The sequence below is a fragment of the Trachurus trachurus genome (assembly GCF_905171665.1).
Source record: "Trachurus trachurus genome assembly, chromosome: 22".
Lineage (NCBI taxonomy): Eukaryota > Metazoa > Chordata > Actinopteri > Carangiformes > Carangidae > Trachurus > Trachurus trachurus.
Window position 1 is genome coordinate 2,005,246 of NC_139907.1, and position 21,427 is coordinate 2,026,672.

Genomic DNA, 21,427 nt, shown 5'->3' on the forward strand with positions numbered 1-21,427 from the left:
AAATATGTGAAAAAAAAAACATAGATTTTCTGAAATAAAAACTTAAAAACCTGTTTGGCAGACGACGTATCTGAATAAAACTGTTAAGTCGATGTCACCGCACTGAGTTTATCTGCTTGTAAAGTTCAGAATTTAATTTATAATTAGCGACAGTTTTGAAGGAAGAAGAAGAGGAGGAAACCCGTGTGGTCTTGTTTCCTCCGTGGCTCTTTGATCTTCATCAGTTAAATCACTTTGTTGCAACGTTTCATTCAAGTTTTATTTCTTTTTTTCCGCGACCTGAAGTAGTTTTGTTAAATCTCCTGGTCACCTGCAGATCCACGACGTCCGGTTTTATTTCTTAGAGAAGAACTTCCTGAAGCTGAAGCCTGAAGTCCTGCCGGTCTTGTCTTTGTTGGCGCCGTCCTCTGGGGGCGGGGTCGTCACCGTGGGGACGTCGTGCTGGTCGTCAGGGGCGACAGGAGGAGGAGGAGGAGGAGAGGAGGAAGGAGGCTGGAGGAGGTTTCCATGTGAACCTGCAACAACAACAAACATAAAAGTTTTTACTTTTACTACGATAGTCTTATTATATGCACGTCGTCAAATACTGTAATATATATAATATTGATCTTTTTGGAAGCTCGCTGGGCCGGCACATTTGCCTCCACCTAAAGTCGCTAATTAGCTTAGCTCAAACACTGGAAGTGTATGGGTAGTGTTAGCTTGCCTCCACCTAAAGTCGCTAATTAGCTTAGCTCAAACACTGGAAGTGTATGGGTAGTGTTAGCCTGCCTCCACCTAAAGTCGCTAATTAGCTTAGCTCAAACACTGGAAGTGTATGGGTAGTGTTAGCTTGCCTCCACCTAAAGTCGCTAATTAGCTTAGCTCAAACACTGGAAGTGTATGGGTAGTGTTAGCCTGCCTCCACCTAAAGTCACTAATTAGCTTAGCTCAAACACTGGAAGTGTATGGGTAGTGTTAGCCTGCCTCCACCTAAAGTCACTAATTAGCTTAGCTCAAACACTGGAAGTGTATAGGTAGTGTTAGCCTGCCTCCACCTAAAGTCATCAGAGAAACTCTTCAGCAACTCTAAACGGAAACCGGCGGGCCGATCTTCGTCTCAGAGCTGACAAAACTCTCCGGTAAGGCATCTTGAGCGGTCAAATGCCGCTAACAGGACGAGATCGGTCAAAACGGAGGGTTCAAGCAAAGACGCTTTATTTTGGTTCAAGCTAGCTACATCGAGGGTAGGTTAGCTTCCTGTTTCAAAGTAAAAGCACAAATTCTATCGTCATGGTTTTCTGTATGTAAAGGGCAAAGGGTGTTTTATTTTGTGAAAGTAACCAGAAGTGCGTTGGTCACAACGGCTAGCTTGAGTAGTGCCGAATTCGTCCCAACAAAATAGTAAACAGCTGGTATTTAGACAAATTAACGACACACTGCTGATCTAAACGGCTACTTTCTCACCTAAACATGTTTGAAATGTGGATAAAGTGATATATTTACAGAGTTTAGAGCTAAAATGAAATCAGCTTCTGACTGCTGATTTCAGCTCGGGTAGGAGGCAGGCTAACGCCTAAATTCCACTGGATGCGGAACGGCTGCAGATCCGCTCCGGTACGGCGGCGGAGCCGTTACGTATTAATTATAATCACCGTGGCAGCGTCCACTGACTCCGGGTCCGCTGCGTCGTGGGTCCGGAACGGCACCGGCATCCGGCAGCCCTCGCAAAAGATATGCAGAGCTTCTATTTTTGCCGGACGCCGATGCACGGCGCATCAATCAGCACAGAGCAGGTCGTGTATGACAGGAAATCGCGGGCAAAATACAAAATAAAACACCCGGTTAATTTTCAAAATAAAATACACCATGTTTACAGCGGAGCATATTTCCTGCTTTACACCTTGAAAACGTTGTAATGGGCAGCGACCGGCCTGAAGTCAGCAGCTCGGAGGTTTTCAGACATCATTTCACCCCGTTTACACCATGGACAAGGAGATAGTGATTGTAAAATCAAGTCAGGTCAGCACCAAGTTGTTTCTCTACTACTCCTCTGGATTAAATTAATTGTTTTTGATTTTGTGGTTCACTTTATGGAAACTACAACCCGCTTTATCGCGAGATCACGTGTTCTCGCTGTGCGGCGGAGCCGCAACAATCAACATCACGGACGGAACCGGTGTGAGTTGACGGAGTCGGAGTACGCAGCCGATCCGTAGCGGACCCGTTTCGGAATCGTTCCGCATCCAGTGGAATCCCGGCGTAACACTACCCATACACTTCCAGTGTTTGAGCTAAGCTAATTAGCGACTTTAGGTGGAGGCAGGCTAACACTACCTATACACTTCCAGTGTTTGAGCTAAGCTAATTACGGCGATACGGCTCTATCTCCCTTGTTACTGCACACACAGTGGAAAGGATGGTGTCTATCTGCTGGTCATGGACTCGGGAGTGAGGCAAGACACGAAAAAAAAATGTTGGCGTATTCCTTTAAAATCATTTTATTTCATTATAGGCTATTTAAAAAAAAGTTTAAAAGTGTTCCAAGCTTCACAAACAATTAGATCTTGGCGTTTTATTTGGATTTTGCCCTGTCAGAAAACTATAGTGCAGTTTTACAGTCGACCACTAGGAGGCGTTAAGGGGTCTGACTGTGCTGCTGCTGCTGCGTCTCCTCACCGTGGCTCTGCCCCCCCTCCCCCCCGGCCGGGTAGCGGTGCTTGTTGTAGTAGGTGTGGGGGGGTTTGGGAGGGGGGGGCTGGCTGTCGCTGGACCACTGTCTCTCCAGGCTCTCATGTCTCCGGTCCGAGTCCAGAGTCCCGGACGGAGACGGAGACGATGGAGACGAGTCGTCAGGAGCCTCGGCCAACTTCTCCAGACTGAGGTTGACGGACGACGCTCTCCTGGAGGAGACCAGGACAGAAACAGGATTTATGTCATTCATGTCTTCAGCTCATCTCTTTAAAGGGACAACCAGGAGTTTTGGAAAGCAAAGTGTTTTCACTACATTTCCCATGAGCCTCTGCACGCACGGTGAAATTCTTGCACCAGCGCAAGACGGACAAAAACGAAAACATTGGCCAAGAATGTTTTGATTGATCAAGAATGAAAGTCGGAGGTTGGAAGACGATCAGATACCGTCGTAGTTCCGACCATAAAGGGCAATCCGGAGGCTTTATTCCCAGGACCCGAAACTAGGAAATGCTGAGCGAGACGACCACTAAATAATAACAAAATAACGATAAAGACAAAACGATATATTTATCGTATTTTCTGGACTATAAGTTGCGCTTTTTTTAGTAGTTTGGCCACGCGGTCTATATTTAGAAGCGACTTATATATCAAAAATATACGTTATGTCATCTATGACGCCGTACAGTGTGGCGACTTTCTCACTAAATCTGGCGACTTTCTTTTTGACAAAAGCGACTAGCGCCAAATCTAGCGACTTTTCCCGGTGTTGTTACAAATGTTTCTGGTCTGGATTTGTTCATGTAAACAAAGCCCCGACCATTATATGAGACCTGGCTATTAATTAAATGTTGCAAAAATAAATGCGACTTATATATGTTTTTTTTCCTCTTCATGACGTATTTTTTGACAGATGCGACTACTACTCCGGTCGGTGCGACATGTAGTCTGGAAAATACGGTATCTAAAATGGAGCCATTAACAAGTGGTAACGTAGATTCATCCACATTAATATGAGACTCTTTTAGAACCAAATAAAAACTCCTCGTTGTCCCTTTAAGATAAATTCTTTGAAATATAAGTGAAATATGGGAATGTCACCATTTCTTGTTTTCACAATTAAACGCCACAATGAGTTCATCCTAAAGGTTCCTAAACACCGCCACTTTCCAGAAGAGGTGATGTCTGAACCACAGTGGCAGATTTGAGTTAAAATAAAAACTACACACACAGATACTGGTCCACTTAGTGACCGTAACATTGAATTGGTAGAAGTGTGTGTGAGCGTACTCACCCTGAGTCGTCAGAGTCGCTGCTCTCAGACTCTGGACCGTTCTGCAGCTTCTTCATCCAGAGCTGCTGCAGCTCTCTGCTGCATGCCGCAAACAGGAACTGACTGCCGTCCTGCAGACTGGCACACACACACACACACACACACACGGTAAGAGTAAATACTGCAAAACTAACGAGAACACATCACCCAACATGTTTAATGAAACCATGAATATGTATCTATTACATGAGTTTGAAGGTGTTCTCCTTCTTCCTGTAGAAGGAGTTCTCTCTGCAGACGGTTCCCTCCATGTTGATGGGAGGCCACCTGGAGGTTCTCTGTGGAAGTGCAACACACAAACACAACCTGTTTACATCATGATATATTTATTATGGTCTGTTAATATTAGTTGGGATGTTTTTAGGGTTCCAGGATAATTATCGTCCCGATATCAGCAAATTATGACGTCATTCCGATTTCATAACGAACAGCTCTGATAAGACATAGTTTATATTTCTGTCAGCTCTGCGCTGTGGGTCGTTTCTTTAACCGAGCGCTCTGGACGGCTGCAGTGAACGCTGTGTTCAATGGCCTCGGTATAAAGCTGCGTTCACACTGGACCTTTTATTTTTGTTGCTGCCGACAAGTTTACATGTTAAGTCAATGCAAAAGAGCGACTGAGCTAAATCATCAGAATAGTGGACTACTCTCTCATGTCGGAAAACAACTCGTCAACTCGGTCAGAATTTTGGAGACTTGACTTAATATCAACATCTTCTCCACGGTGTTTTACCCGTTACCCAGCGTGTTACACATGAACCATAGAAATATGAACATAAAGAGGTCGGAACAACGACTTTTAGTTTGACAACTTTTACCAAATGTTTGAAAGTCTTGATAATAGAAGATCTTCATTTAAAGAGTCAAAACTGTTTTTGGTTTGTTTATAGTATTGATGTTATGATGTTTTAGGTCCTCACTAGTCTTTCGTATCTCCAGGTATGTTATCTGTTATCAGTTATCGGTTATCAGTTATCGGTATCTGTATCGGCCTCTGGAGGCAGAAATCTATCGGTCATCGGTATCGGAATCAAAATAAAGGTTTTCAGTTTAACTCCAACCTGTGCAGCAGCAGCTCGGTCTGTGAACAGACTCAGAGTTTCTCCCTCCAGAACAGCAAACACCTCCTCCCAGTGCTCCTGAGCCTGCAGCAACAACAACAACAACAACAACAACAACAACAACAACAACAACAACACAATCACAGTTAATAATAATAATAATAAAAACAGTTGATGTCACTGAACTCTTCTGGATGTTTTTATCAGTGTTGTTCACCAGCTTCACTTATTTCTATGACAAATTATGTTTTCTATGTCATTTATGAGAGAACACTACACAGATACTACATTACCCATGATGCTCTGCTGCTGCATAGTCAGTCAGAGTGGTAGAAAATACACACAACTCTCCTCCATGTTTGAAATTTAACGTTATTTTAACATCTGTGGCTTTTTCCTGTCGCCAAAATGCATCATGGGAGTTGTAGTCGACTGCTAATCACAGCTGTTTGATTGGTTGATCCCAACAGGAAGTGTCTCACCTTGGTTCCTGCTTGCTTCAGTTTGATCTCCAGAGTTCCCTCCATCCTGATTGGCTTCTGCTCGGCCGTCACCTGGCAACGCAACAACACAAACACTGACATCACACAAACGTTTACTGGTTCATTTTCTTTAATTAATAAAAAAGTTTATTCTTGTCTATAAAACTTTAAAGGTACATTGTGTAGGAATTCCTCCCATCTAGTGTTGCGGTTGTATATCTCAAGCAACTCAGTCGTATTTTTCATGCTGCATTCACCTGAAATTGGGCAGACGGCAGACGGACGACAGCCGCTGCACGAGGCAAAACAATACACGTGACAATATGTTGTCATGGCGATGTGGTATTGTTTTACCGTCTTTCTCTGGACTTCTGTGACTAAAATGACATCTGGTTTGTTAGCGACGGCCGTCTGCCCGACTGCAGGTGAATGCAGCATCAGTGTAACGCTCCATTGAATGAAATAATCGATTTTCATGAATAGATAACAGGAGAAGTTACACAATGTCCCTTTAAAAAGACAGAAACAATAAAATATTGGGCCAACACTTTACTTGAATAGGTTTTCATAAGACTGACATAACAGCTGTCATAAACATCAATGAATACTTCTGACAGCTGTGGTTAAGTGTCATTCGGTAAGTTATGTCACTTTTGATGCAAAGTTGACATTATTTGAGATGTTCCTTCTTATGAGAACTTGACATCATTTTTAAAGTTTGGCAATTAGGTCTGTTATGACAGTTTAAATTGTCTTTATGTCAAGTTGTCAGAACAAAAACATCTCAAACAATGTCAACTTTGCATCAAAAGTGACATAACTTACCGAATGACGCTTAACCACAGCTGTCAGAAGTATTCATTGATGTTTATGACAGTGTTATGTCAATCTGATTAATACCTATTATAGTAAAGTGTTACCAAAGAATCAATTAATAGTTCAATAAAACTTCTCCATGTGTCTCATATTGATTTGGTTTTGATTGATTGATTGATTGATTGATTGATGGATGATGACCTGAGCTGTGGGCGGTTCCTCTGGTGCATCGTCGTCCTGCAGCTCCGTTGTTGCAGGAGGCTGGAGGTCGTCAGGGGAGTCGGTTTCCTGCGCTGTGATTGGCCGAGCAGCCTGCAGGTCAGTGGGCGGAGCCACAGCGTCAGAAACATCCAGACTGTCGTCGTCGTTGTCGTCGTCGTCGTTATCGATCCGTTGTCTGAGCGACGGCGTCGGCGTCTCACGGAGCGTTCGCCTCTGAGCGACGGGCGGAGGAGAAGGAGGAGGAGGAGGTTCGGTCGGAGCTACGAGGCTTCTGATTGGTGGTGGTGGGGAGGGTGGGGGTGAGGGGGAGGAGTCAGGCTTCTCTGATTGGCTCAGAGGCTCAGACCGACGTCCAATCAGCTGCTCCGTGGAGGAGGAGAGTCGAGGTTTAGGAGCCAGAGGAGGTTTGGACCCGATGAGACGACGCTGCTGCTCCGGAGAAGCTTCAGAGGAGGAGGAGGAGGAGGAAGAGGAGGGGGGAGGAGGTTTAGAAGAGGAAGAGGAAGAGGAGGGGGGAGGAGGTTTGGAAGAGGAAGAGGAGGAGGAGGAAGGAGGAGGAGGTGACTGAGGAGGTTCTGGAGAGGAGGCGCGGGCGTCGGAGCGTCTGATTGGACGTCTCCAAGTCGCCACAGGAGGAGCTGCTGCTGCTGCTTCTTCAGGCTTTTTACTGGAGCTCAGTCTCCTCCGGGGTTCAGGTCTTAGTTCAGGTTCTGGTTCTGGTTCTGGTTCTGGTTCTGGTTCTGGTTCTGGTTGGAGAGACGGAATCGGACTGAGACTGAGACCGCCCGTCTTCCTGCTGCTGCTGAGCCGGCGGACGACGTCTCTAGAGGAGGAGGAGGAGGAAGAGGAGGAGGAGGAGGAAGAGACCTGCAGAGTCCTTGGTTCTGGTGGTTTGCTCCTCAGGGACGAGACTCTGGCTGGAGGTCTCCTCTCCTCACGGTCCTTGTCCTCTCCGTCTCCATGGAGACCCAGTCTCTTCTCCTTCTGGGGAAACAAACAAAGAAATTTTACATCAAGACGAGATGAAGTCACGTCCAACGCGTCCACAAACCGTCGTCCATCGATCACCGTAAAAACCCTCCAATAGCAGCTCAACCTAACCCAGAGAAAACTCAAAATCTTTCCAAGAATATTTGTCTTATTTCTTGGCAAAATGTCTAATTTCTAGTCAAAACTAATCTCTTTCCACTTAAAATAAAACTCATCACCTAAAAATTAACTTGTTTTTTGATAATTTCACTTTCAAACAACAAATTTTCACTTGAAATAAGTAGAAAAATCTGCCAGTGAAAGCAAGTTTTTGTGCTTGTAATAAGAAAGAAAAACTTGCTCCACTATCAGATTTTTCTTCTTATTTCAAGTGAAAATCTGCTTGAAATAAGTAAAAAGTGTCTAAAACAAGCTGCTTTTTGTGTGATTTTAGGTATAATGAGATTTGTTTTGACTAGAAATGAGACAAATATTCTTGGTAAGATTTAGAATTTTTGCAGTGAGGCGTCTTTATTAAAGTCCCACTCCCGCAAGCCTTTTTGGTCATGTTAAAACCAGCTCATTAGCAATGCACATTAGCAATGCACCTCTGGAGGGTGGGCGGAGACTGTGCTGCTCTGCACCCGCCCAGCCACCTCCTCGCACCCCACCCCCCGCTTGCTGACAGCTGGACATTGTACAATTACCGATTCAGCGCATTTAGCGTAAAACTCCACACTGGGATTCGATCCCAGACTGGATCATAGTCTTTGCTCACGATGCAAGCTGCTCTACCAGTTGAGCTATACCTGTTATACCTTGACAGCTACACTGAGCTGTGAAGGCTTTCACCTCTGAGCCAGATGCAAGTGGGGCGGGAGCTTGTAGCACTAGTGCCCTCCCCTGGAGCTGTGACACGTCAGCTCCAGTCTCCCTGAAACTGCCAGTTTGCGTCTGCCATTGGTTCACAGCAGTTTGAAGGCAGAAAAACTCAGAAATGCAATTTTGCACTTCCTTTTCTGCTGATATGTGCTCTAACACAAGAAAAATGCCACAGGAACATGTGAAAAGCTCAAAAAACACGATTTTCACGGGAGTGGGTCTTTAACCAGTTTGTTTCTATGTTTATTATTAAAGCAGAAGTGAGTGATCCGGTCGTTTTGGCTAATGCTGCGTTCCAGGCAGGCTTTTGAAATCATAAATTACAGCTTGAAGTCACAACTTACGACTTTGTAGCGTTCCAGGCAACCCACTCGTGTTTTTCCGACCTGTTTTACCGGTGAAAGTCGCTATAACGGCCACTCGTAACTTCTGACCCGTGAAATCGTACCAGTACGTCTTTTTGTACAGTCTATGTACCAGATCAAACTGGTACGACGTCACAGGTCGGAAAAATACGAGTTTCCTTGAACGCACCATAACAGTCCTCGTCCCTACGTCGCCACATTCACGTCGTCCCTTGGCTGCACACACAGCCCTGCATGCCGTTCTCTCTCCTCATTGGATAAAAACTGTAGGATACGATAAATGTTTTCTCCTCGGCTCAGAGCAGAGCAGAGTGACTGACAGACCCGTGTTTCGGTCCAAACACTCTATGTAAGTGATTGCTGTCGGAAGATATAACTATTTAAGACTTATATTAACACAAATATATCACTCACTTCTGCTTTAAGTCTGATTTAAAGATGTTCAGTCTGTGGCTCTAACTCATCTATGAAATCATCTCTGACTTGCTTAGAAATAACGACATTTTTATCATATAACAACTCAAACGTGTTGTTTTAGTTCATAAACCAGAGGAGACGACAGCTCCAACACTGGAAACACTCAGCAGCTCCTTGGTGGACAGAGGTGGAGGAGTCCAACATCCGGGAGCTGATGTCACAACGACACTAGAATGGCGGGAAAACGCGCTTTTCAAATGATTACCAGGCATATGACTACAAAGGGAGCAAAGGGAGTGCAACTCAAGCTTTTAATCTCAAAACCATTTGTTTTCCAAGACGCGTGGGAACTCTGTTTTATTTCATTTAGAACAAATCTTCTGTTCAGCAAAGATGAAACTCCTCTCCGCTGGTTCTGTTTTATTTGTAACGGGACTCTGCATATTCATGAACATACAAAAATAACTTGTAAATACGCCAGATTGAGCCCAAAACCTAATTTCCATCTGTAGTCCCATGGAGACAAAAAGTAGAGTACAAATCCATGACATCACACAGATTCAGCTTTTATCTGATCATCTACTGTATTATCCGACCTGTGTTTTCTTCTTCTGCAGGGCGATGAAGCGCTCGTTCTGGGCCTGGATCATGGCCTCCAGGTCCTCCTGCCTCTTCAGCAGCTCCATCACGTCAGACACAGAGTCCTGCAGGAGGAGGGGGGGGGTGTTACTAGTCAAAACTTTATTTAAGATATCTGAACAGGGACATGTAGATATCTTTAATTGAGGTGAATTACAGATATCTTGAACTGGAATTAGGAATAGTTGTAATTCAGAGGTTAACCCTCCTGTTTTCCTCCTGAGTCAAGGAAGGATGAAAGGAAAGAAGGAAGGAAGGACATAGGGAAACATGGGAGGAAAGATGGGAGGAAAGAAGGAAGGGGAAAAGGAAGGAATGATAGATGGAGGGAGGGAACAGATTGGGCCAATTGGGTCAAAAAGGAAGGAAGAAGTAAGGACGAAGGAAAGGAAGGGAGGGAAAAAGGATTGTGGAAAGAAGGAAGGAAAGAAAGATGGAGGGAGGGAAAAGATTCATTCAAGGAAGGAAGGAAGGAAGGAAAGGAAGAAAGGAAAGGAAAAAGGATTGTGGAAAGAAAGATGGAGGGAGGGAACAGATCAGGTCAATTGGATCAAAAGAGGAAGGAAGAAGAAGTAAGGATGACAGGAAGGACAGAAGGAAGGGAAAAGGGAAGGAAGGAAGGACCTACTCCGTAGTCCTGAGCCGACAGCGTGTTCTCGTAGGAGCTGAGCCAGCGCTCCGCCTGCTCCAGCTCCCTCTGCAGCAGCAGCAGCTCCAGCTCCTCCTCGTACAGCAGCCTGGTCTCCTCCCACTGCTGCTCCACCTGCTGCTCCCGCTCCTCCAGCTCGCACAGACGCTCCTCCACCTGGGAGGAAGAGGAGGAGGAGGAAGAGGAAGGAGGTGAAGTACAGAGGCTACGACACAGATCAAACAGCTGTAACCTCGCTCTTTCCACTTAAAATAAGACTCATCACCTAAAAATGAACTTGTTTTTAGATCATTTTCACTTGTTTCAAACTAATTTTCACTTGAAATAAGTAGAAAAATCTGCCAGTGAAAGCAAGTTGTTTTTTGTGCTTGTAATAAGAAAGAAAAACTTGCTCCACTATCAGATTTTTTCACTTATTTCAATTGAAAATATGCTTGAAAAAAGTAAAAAGTTTTTAGGTGATGAGTCTTATTTTAAGTCTAATGAGATTTGTTTTGACTAGAAATGACATTTTGACTAAAAATAAGACAAATATTCTTGGTAAGATACTTGAGTTTTTGCAGTGTGACGTCATTTGTCCTACAGTAGGAAGAATGTAGCTGTGGATCTGAAATGTTCTTTTTGACTCAGCAAAACTGAATTACAGATATCTACAACACATATCCAGTCAGTCTGCCTTTTACATGTTAAAATGGCTTGCCATATAAAACAACCCCCTAGTTTTTTGTGCTTGTAACAAGAAAGAAAAACTTGCTCCACTATCACATTTTTCTACTTATTTCAAGTGACAATCTGCTTGAAAGAAGTAAAAAGTGTCTAAAAACAAGCTGCTTTTTATGTGATTTTACGTATAATGAGATTAGTTTTGACTAGAAATGAAATTTTGACTAGAAATAGGACAAATATTCTTGGTAAGATTTCACCTCCTGGGACATGAAGTTCCCTCCTCCCTCCATCAGCCTCCTCCCTTCCTCCTTCACGGCCTTGGACTTCCCTCCGAGCTGCCGGTCGATCTGGACTCGGTATTCCTCGTGCTTCCTGACCAGCTGCTCCAGGTCGGCTCCCTCCACGCTCAGCGCCTCGCCGCCGCGCACCAGGGACAGCATCTCCTTCAGCCACGCCCTGCAGCACACACACACACACACAGGGTTCATACTATTGTTATTATCATTTTAGCCAACTAAACAACCAAGTTTCCACGAGCCCTAAAACATCAGTGTCTGCATGAAACACAGGAATAAAACTATGCTGCACTTTCAGATGTTGTCCCTCCATGTGTTTGAGCTTTACACCGCTGACTTGTATCATCAGAACAGACATGTGCTGTGATTTTTCCTATATATTAGGGCTGGGATGATGTGCTTTTCTCCAGATTCGATTCTTTTGGTTGCAGATTTAAATTGTGATTCTTCAATATTGCTGATTTTTGCGATTTTTAGTTGTTGTTTTTTTAACACCAGACCATGAGAAAAAGTTGAATGATGAATGATGATGATGATGATGGCTACAGACGATATCAGGAGCTATATTTCCTCTCCAAAAACAAAATGAACATCACATCTGAATCAGTTTTTAAAGTGACAACGAGGAGTTTTGGAAAGCTAATACGCATTTTCACACAACATTTCCCATGAGCCTCCGCGCGCACGGTGAAATTCTTGGACCGGACCAATTATTTCTTGTCAAAATGTCTCATTTCTAGTCAAAACTAATCTCTTTCCACTTGAAATAAGTCTCATCACCTAAAAATGAACTTGTTTTTAGATAATTTTCACTTGTTTCAAACACATTTTCACTTGAAATAAGTAGAAAAATCTGCCAGTGAAAACAAGTTTTTTTTTGTGTTTGTAATAAGAAAGAAAAACTTGCTCCACTATCAGATTTTTCTACTTATTTCAAGTGAAAATCTGCTTGAAAGAAGTAAAAAGTGTCTAAAAACAAGCTGCTTTTTATGTGATTTTACGTATAATGAGATTTGTTTTGACTAGAAATGACATTTTGACTAGAAGAAATAAGACAAATATTCTTGGTAAGATTTTGAGTTTTTGCAGTGTGGCTCTGTCACCTCGCGTGTCATTGCATTTCTGTTTTTTCTGTTGGTGTTCACTCTTAACTATGGATGAGCCCTTCAAAATAAAAGCACGGGGGCTGCTGTGAAGTGCAGAGGAACCTACATGAGCTCGGTCCAGTGGGCCAGGTATCTGTGCACCTCCTCTGCCTGTCCGAGGCGGCGGCCGCGCTGCGAGGCCTTGTCCCGGACGCTGCTCCAGCTGAACTCCAGCTCCTGCAGCCGCCGGTCCACCGAGGACTGGGACTGGGGCTGGCGCCGGCTCAGAGCGCGGCCCTCCTCCCCGCTCCTCGACACCTCCTCAGAGATCAGAGCCAGGTCCCTCTGACAGACAGACACACACAGGAAAAAGGAAATTTTATAATGAAGGTATTTTCTAATTATGTTGCCTTAATAATGACCTAAACCAATAATACACACTCAGTAACCCATCAGCCCATCAGCACACACGTTTAGTATAACTGACATATAATGACAAGTAATTACAGTGAAATTCTTATTGCATAAAGAATAAAAGTATAAGAAGAATATACAATAAAACATTTAAAAGAGGTTGCAGTCCATTTAAAATAAAATACAATAAACAAAGTGCAAGTAACTAAAGGGAAAAACCAGGAACCTGCTTCTCTCTGACCGTGGATGAGTTCACGTCTGAGCGAAACAAATGATTCATGAACGTAAACATCCACACATTGGAATCCACGAGTGTTTGGGGTTGAGCCATAAAGAACAATAATAATATAATAATTAAAATAATAATTGTTGTTGCTCAGAAATCACAGGTGTTTTTGTTATTAACGTGGCCCAGGTTGAACTTTATTACTGTTACTGTGTTTCCAAGTAAAGCGTTGTGGTTTTAATTCAAGTCAGTCAAAGTAAAAACATTTAAATAAAGTTATATTGTTGAATGTATTCATATATAAACATGTAGCAGTGTTTCCTACCTCCAGAGCCTGGTGCTGCCGCAGCAGAGTCTGGATGCTCTGCAGGTCCTGGACCTGGTCCTCCGAGTCCAGCACCGCCTCCTTCTCGGCCATCCAGCCCTTCAGCTCGTCCATGTCGTGGTTGAACTGGTGAATCTCCCTCGCCGCCTGCAGACTCTGTCCACACACAGACCAGACAGGAAAACCATCAGCACGTGTGTGTGTGAGTGTGTGTGTGTGTGTGTGTGTGTGTGTGTGTGTGTGTGTGTGTGTGTGTGTGTGTGTGTGTGTGTGTGTGTGTGTGTGTGTGTGTGTGTGTTTTACACCAGCGGTTCTCAACCTTTTCCATACACTGGACCCTGTAGTGCCACATTATATAATGATGCTGTATTGTGAAATATTGTAATAATTTTTCACCTCATCATGTCATTACGACGCAGTATTAGGGCCACATTAAGAAAAAAAAAAAAAAACACAGACTTCGAAAATAAAGTCAAAACATTACGAGAATAAAGCACCTTTACTTTGAAATCAGTCCTCGCGTTACTTGAAGGTGGTATGGAGCTATTTCCCCTGACATTAAAAGTTGGCATTGAAAACAGAATTTGGCATTGTAATAAAAATGTTTGGCATTGAAAATAAAATTTGGCATTGTAATAAAAGTTGTATTGACACTGAAACAAGTGTCGGCATTGAAAAATGTTGGAACACAGGTATAAAAAATATAATATTTAATTTGGATTTTTAAAAATATATTATCAATGTCAGTCTTCAGATTTCTTCTTCATGCGTCCCTAGCCCCTCCCCTTCCCTCCACGCCAAAACCCTGACAGTAACTTGGCATTGAAAAAAAGAACATTGAAACAGAAAAAAAAAATGAAACTGAAAACCAGTGAGACTGGGGGGGGGGATGCAGTGTAAAAAAACACACTGAAAAAGATGGACATGAAGAAGAAATCTGAAGACTGACATTGAAAACTACATGATAATATATATTTTTTTAAATCCAAATTAAATATTATATTTTTTATGCCTGTGTTCCAACATTTTTCAATGCCAATACTTGTTTCAGTGTCAATACAACTTTTACTACAATGCCAAATTCTGTTTTCAATGCCAACTTTTAATGTCAGGGAAATAGCTCCATAAGGTGGGAGCTTCTCGCGGGATTTTGAAATCTCGTTAAGACAGAAAAAATATTACTCCGAAAAACAGAGCTTTTTTTTTTTTTTTTTCAAGTGAATGCAATACATTTTCATAGTAAAAGTCATTCAATAAAATGATATTTTATCGTTTTAACTACCACTTGTGAGTCCCTCTGGTGGAGAAACAGTGTGTTACCTGCTCCCTGGTCCTGATGCTGCTGCTCAGCTCCTCCCACAGTCGACTCAGAGCGTCGTCTCTCCGTCGGGCCTGCTGGTCCTGCTGCAGGCCGCGGCCCAGCTGCTGCACCGAGGTCAGTCTGCTGCGGCCCAGAGCCGACACCTCCGACACCAGAACCTCCAGCTTCTTCTGCAGAACCTGCACACAGAGACACGGTTATACAGCGTCTTATCAAACCCTTTGGTTTATAGTTCCTCTATTAATGTATTTTATTGTTTTCATATTTTATTCTTGATCTGATATTCTTTCATTTACTACTGCTCTGTCTGTTTTATTCATTTTTTATTCGTATTCCACTATTTTTTACGACGGAGTATTAGGACCACATTGAGAAAAAAAAAAAACATAGACTTCGAGAATGAAGTCATAAATTTACAAGAATGAAGTCGTACATTTCATACGAGAAAAAGAATAAAGTTGTACATTTACAAGAATAAAGTCGTAACTTTACGAGAATAAAATCGTAAATTTATGTTTGTGCTTTTTTTATTTGTCAATGTGGCCCTAATATTCCGTCGTAATTTTTATTCTTTATCTTTTATTATTCCAACTTCTCATATTTCATGGTGAATCTCCGTTGGAGTCTATTATGATTTTACTTGTTGTGTTGTTTTCAATCAAACTGTAGAACACTTTGCATTGCTCTTGATTTGTTAAAACAGATGCAACATACGTAAATACAATTTGATTGATTGAATCTTTGGCAGAAGAAAAAAGTGATTTAATTGTTTCCAGTCACACATTTTACGGTTTAAGAGACTTAATCAGAATAAAACTGAGGATCCAAAATGTGTTCAACCTGAACAAACAGAAAGAGCAACAACGTAATAATAATAAATATCATCCAATCGACTGGACAACACACAAGTTTAATATCTATTTATTTGTCGTGTGTATTGTCGTTTGTTGCTCTGCTCTTCAGATGTGTCACAGTTTCTTCTATCCAACCTTTCAGTTTCCTGTCACCAGTTTAATATCTTAAATCCTCTTTTTTTTGTCTTTAATCTCAGCTGAAATGAAAGCAGCACTTCAAGTAATAACTTTATTTATCCAGCGCCCTTTAAACACAGGGAAAGTAATAACTCAGGAGGCTCAGGAGGTCAGAGAGGAGAATAAAAATACATCCAAATAAATCAAAACCAATCACACAGAGCCGAAACAGGAAACTACAAGATAATAAAACTAAAAACGAGTTTTAAATCCTCGGTGACTCACCTCCACGTCCTCCAGGTCCTGTCCTCGGTCCTCCGACTCGGCCGTCGTCTTCTTGGAGGTCAGCCATGTTTGTAGTTCTGTGGCCTCTCGCTCAAACACGTAGAGACGCAGCTGGTCCTCCAGAGCGGCGCGGCGACACGCAGACAGCTTGAGCAGAGACTCGAAGAGATGGAGGACGACGGGCAGCGAATCACTGACCAGGTGGCTGAGACACAAAGAGACAAAGTCACAGAGACACAAAGAGACAAAGACACAGAGAGACAGAAACAACGACCAGTAGGGCTCGTTAGAAAACACAGATATGGTTTCATGAGTCTTTAATGAGCTGTGTGTGTGTTTTAGGGGTGTAACCATATGGAAAATGTGACTCAATTATAGTGACCAAATATCACAGTTATCGATTTTATTATTAGTTCAAACAAAGTTTATTTATCATGAAACTTTCCTTCAGTTCAGGTTTAAATTAACACTTAAACTCCCTTCAAAACTAATTAAAACATCACAATAAAACATTAAAAATACAGTTTCTGGACCGGATGTTGACGGTGCTGTTAGTGTGTGTGAGTTAAAGGTTTTACACCTTTGACCTGGTCTCTCTTTCCTCTTTTCTGTCATTTCTAGCTCTTCTCTGCTCCGTCTCTCCTCTGACAACACTGCATCAGTATAAAGGTTCATGTGAAACATGAAATGTTTTGTGTCACTGTTGTTGTATGTGCTTTTATTGTCTATATTTTAATGTTACTCCCCCTCTCCCTTCCCCAAGGCCATTGCCTTAATAAGAATGTATTCTTAGCAATTCTTGCCTGGTAAAATAAAGGTTTACTACTACTACTACTACTGGTGATCGTTACATCCCTAGTGTGTGTGTGTGTGTGTGTGTGTACCTGTTGGGGTGTCCTAGGTGCTGCAGCGAGGCCCCCCCCTCCTGCAGCCTCTGCAGCGTCCTCCTCTGGTTCTCCAGCTCCACGTCCACAGCGTCCAGCCTCCTCAGCAGAGCCTCCGTGTTCTCCTGGCTCCGCCCACAGTCCCGGGCCTCCAGGCCGGAGCGCTGCTCCTCCAGCCACAGCTGCAGCTCCGACACCTGCACACGGACAAACACAGGAAAACACATCCTCAATGACCTGACATCTCTCTCATTAAAAGATTAATATTACTCTCTTGAATAAGGTAGCTCCAACATTTCAGTTTCTTTTTAACTGCTCGTTCCAGTTTTAGGATTAGAGAAGAGCAGGATGAAGAGAATTTATAAAACCTTCTCCTTTCTTAATACAAACACTCCCATCAGATGAAATGCCAACAATATATAAAACTCACCTCTTTAAATTAGCTTTTAATGTACAAGTTGGTATGTTTTATACTGTTTTTAATTTCATTTTATTCTGACTTTGCTGTATTTTATTTTATTTTTAAAGTGTAAAGTGTCCTTGAGCATTTGTAAAAGCGTTTACAAATAAAATGTATTATCATTATTATTAGTATTATTAAATCAAAAATCCTTGACTATTCTTTTTCTTATTACATGTTTCCCCTTTTTTTTTTGATTAAACATCCTCTTAAACTGGAGAATATTTGTGCATCTTTGTTGTGTGTTCTTTGTTGCCCTTTGGCTTTGTGCTACGCATACAGGTATTGACCCATATTTCAACACAGTAACACAAATATGGCATAATAAGCAAACAATACAAAGATGAATGAGAGGAAAACAAGACAAAAGTTGAAGAAGAGAAGAACAAGGCTGAGACACTTTAAGAAAAAACATTTCAAGTCTTAATGAATCCATCGAGTATCAGCGTTTAGAGAATAAACATAGAATTAAATGTGTTGTAAAGACGGACATTTCCACCATTAAGTCGCCTCTGCACAGGAAAGATAAGGCATCAATAAGACGGATATGACAGCGTGTAGCGGCCGTCACCTCGGAGAGGAAGGTGTGGATGCTGAGCGCCTCCTGGAGGAGTTTCCCCTTCTTCTCCGCCTCCTCCGTCAGCTCCTCGTGGAGACGCTTCAGCTCCTCCAGGCGCTCCCGGATGTCGTGAGACGCAAAGTGGCGACCTCGGACCTGAGAGGAGCAGAGAGTCACAGGGACACAGAGTCACAGAGTCAGTGATGTGTTTTTATTCTAATTTTAACATACAAGGAAAAAAGAGTTTGACGCTGGTTCCTCACCAGACTTCGTCCCGCCTCCTGCACCGCCTGGACCAATGAGGCGCGGCTCGAGATCTCCTGCGTCACAGCCTGGAACAAAACAAAAACACTATTGGACCAATATTTATATTTATTATATAGTTATAGTTATATATTTATATTTACAGACTTCAAGTCCATTGATAAAAAAAACAGACAAATAAAACACAAACACTTGTAGACGGCACACTTTCTGTCCACACAAGTTAAAAAGGTGCAGTTGCTCATGCCAATATTTAAAAAAAACATTAGACAAATCAATACAGGCACATTAAAATTATTAAATAAAATAGATTAAATTCTGAAATTTACAATGTAGTATTAGGGCCACATTGAGGAAAAAAAAAACACAGACTTCGAGAATAAAGTCATACATTTACGAGAATAAAGTTGTAAATTTACGAGAATAAAGTCGTACATTTCCTACGAGAAAAAAGTCATAACATTACGAGAATAAAGTCGTACATTTCCTACGAGAAAAAAGTCATAACATTACGAGAATAAAGTCGTAAATTTACGAGAATAAAGTCGTACATTTCCTACGAGAATAAAGTCATAACATTACGAGAATAAAGTCGTACATTTCCTACGAGAAAAAAGTCATAACATTACGAGAATAAAGTCGTAAATTTACGAGAATGAAGTCGTACATATCTTACGAGAAAAAAGTCAACATTACGAGAATAAAGTTGTAAATTTACGAGAATAAAGTCGTACATTTCCTACGAGAAAAAAGTCATAACATTACGAGAATAAAGTCGTACATTTCCTACGAGAAAAAAAGTTGTAACATTACGAGAATAAAGTCGTAAATTTACGAGAATAAAGTCGTACATTTCCTACGAGAAAAAAGTCATAACATTACGAGAATAAAGTCGTACATTTCCTACGAGAAAAAAGTCATAACATTACGAGAATAAAGTCGTAAATCTACGACTTTATTCTCGAAGTTTGTGATTTTTTTATTTGTCAATGTGGCCCTAATACTATAGAAATTAAAAAAAAACATACAAATCATAAACAGAAATTCTAAAAACACTAAAAATGAAAAAGGTTGCATTAAAAATGTTGGAGAAAAAACTAAACAAAGGAAAATTTATAAAAACAACTCAAATTCAGCAAGAGGAAAAGAGAAGACGTAACAAAGTTTTAAAAGGAGTTGAAGCAATTTGTCAATTAATCGATACATTGAAGAGTTCACTAGGTCGTATTATTCTTTTAGGAGCAAACAGATTAACAGAGAAAACTGTCTGTAGATCTGCTGATACAGCCGTCATGGCGGTCTCATGGCGGTCTCATGGTGTGGGTGGTGTCATCACCTGGTGCTTGTGCAGCAGCTGCTGCGAGCTGCTCAGCGACGCCCCCAGCTCTCTGGAGGAGACCGAGGGCAGCCGGTCCCTCAGCCAGACCACCTCCTCCTCCAGGTCTCGGTAGAACTGGAACAGGACCTGCCAGGCCTCCAGGGTTTCCCTGCGCCGCTGCAGGGGCTCCGACAGACTGTTGTACCTGCACACACACATTATTTTTCCATCAATATGTTTCTTATGAACACTTCTGTCTTAAAACCTCATGTTCTCTGTTCAGGGACTACAGATGAAAATGAGCTGGTAGCTTCTGTAACTCTGGTAGGATGAGAGCTGTGCACTGTCCCTGTTAAATACACAAATAAATACATTTAAAAAAAGAATGAAATAGGTTTGTGTGATATTTACTAGATTCAGAAATATGTAGATTCAGCATGACGAACCACTGCGCTTAATAAATTATAGATTAATGAGTCATTTTCATGTTAATAATTCAATATAAGAAGATTTTTTCCATCAATATATTTATTATAAAATAAGTCTGTGTTATAAACACTAGAGTCAGAAATATAAATGTTTCCTTTTGTTTAATATTTTTGATTAATGAAGATCAAACATCGTGTGTTTTCTACATTACACAACCAGACTTCCCACTGATCCCAGACCAAGTTCAAATTCAAGTTGACTTTATTGTCACATATACTAATTATAAGTAATTATGTACCTTTGGTCATTTGCATACATAAATAAAGATACAAGATATAAATAAATAAAAGAAGAGACCTGTTGATGGTTTGAGCCACTCTGGTCTGGATCTCCTCCGCCAGGAAGTTTCCCTCAGAGTGGAAGGTCTTCGCCGTCTCCATCAGGTCCTGATCAACACATACAAACACATCAGTAATAGACCCAATCTCCTTGTTGTTTACATTCTACTTCCGGGTAGAAAACCAGCACGTAATGTGAATGAGATCAATAGTAACGAACGAGAGTTTAGCTACATTTCATATTTTTCACGCCCTATCACCGTTTAGACAAATCTGAAATGAGATATACTTGTGTCATTCTGTATCTTGCTTGTGTCAGTTGCCTGTTTTTATGTTATGCTAAACTGTGTTTTTATGTTTCTTTTGCGCACGTATGCACACGTCTAAGAAAAATTTCCACTGCTATGTGAAGGGGACAATAAAGGTTTTCTGATTCTGTGATTCCCCCCAAACTGAATAAATACAACACATCGCAACACAAAACACACAAACAGAAATAGTAATGTTTCTTCAGTCATTTCAGATTTGTCTAAACGGTGATAGGGCGTGAAAAATATGATATATAGCTAAACTCTCGTTCGTTACTATTGATCTCATTCAAATTACAGCTGGTTTTCTACCCGGAAGTAGAATGTAAACAACAAGGAGATTCGGTCTTCTGTGCCATTACACTCGACGAAGTCAAACCAGCCTGTTGTGTTTGCGTTTGTTCACAGATATCTATGTGAACAAACGAACACAACAGTAGTAAGTAGTAAAAAACAAGACAATTCGTTCAATAACAATGCAAAAAAAAAAAAAAAACTACTAGTGGTGAAGTGCATTCTGGGACATTGTGGGACATAGTGGGCTACCTGGATGCGGTCCCGGTGGCGGTCCACCTCCTCCTCCAGACCCTGCAGCTCCTTCAGCAGCCGGTTGACGGCCGGCAGGTCGCTGCCACAGTCCTCGCTGGCGGCTTCGCGCTGAGCCCAGACCAGCCACTGGTCCAGGTCGTCCAGGGAGCGCTGGAACTGCAGCGCCTGAACGCACCACGCAGACATTTTTTTTTTTTTAATTGAACAAATTTTACAAAACCAAC

At 42.0% G+C, this 21,427-nt stretch overlaps 1 protein-coding gene across 1 annotated transcript in view; it reads right to left on the bottom strand.

Moving 5' to 3' along the window:
• Positions 1-333: 333 nt before the first annotated feature.
• The window catches only part of sptbn5 (spectrin, beta, non-erythrocytic 5), a gene marked incomplete at both ends in the record, with an annotated part of 94,721 nt that continues 73,627 nt past the window's right edge, over positions 334-21,427 (bottom strand). The window contains 21 exons of the mRNA XM_083998463.1: positions 334-515; positions 2,632-2,882; positions 3,965-4,081; positions 4,190-4,281; positions 5,065-5,148; positions 5,547-5,618; positions 6,564-6,855; positions 7,345-7,568; positions 9,814-9,921; positions 10,485-10,661; positions 11,429-11,627; positions 12,680-12,897; positions 13,518-13,673; positions 14,838-15,017; positions 16,095-16,299; positions 16,979-17,175; positions 18,010-18,153; positions 18,261-18,329; positions 19,598-19,784; positions 20,366-20,454; positions 21,201-21,368. Of these exons, the coding sequence (XP_083854589.1) occupies positions 334-515; positions 2,632-2,882; positions 3,965-4,081; positions 4,190-4,281; positions 5,065-5,148; positions 5,547-5,618; positions 6,564-6,855; positions 7,345-7,568; positions 9,814-9,921; positions 10,485-10,661; positions 11,429-11,627; positions 12,680-12,897; positions 13,518-13,673; positions 14,838-15,017; positions 16,095-16,299; positions 16,979-17,175; positions 18,010-18,153; positions 18,261-18,329; positions 19,598-19,784; positions 20,366-20,454; positions 21,201-21,368 (3,411 nt within the window). The remainder of the gene's footprint in view (positions 516-2,631; positions 2,883-3,964; positions 4,082-4,189; positions 4,282-5,064; positions 5,149-5,546; positions 5,619-6,563; positions 6,856-7,344; positions 7,569-9,813; positions 9,922-10,484; positions 10,662-11,428; positions 11,628-12,679; positions 12,898-13,517; positions 13,674-14,837; positions 15,018-16,094; positions 16,300-16,978; positions 17,176-18,009; positions 18,154-18,260; positions 18,330-19,597; positions 19,785-20,365; positions 20,455-21,200; positions 21,369-21,427) is intronic.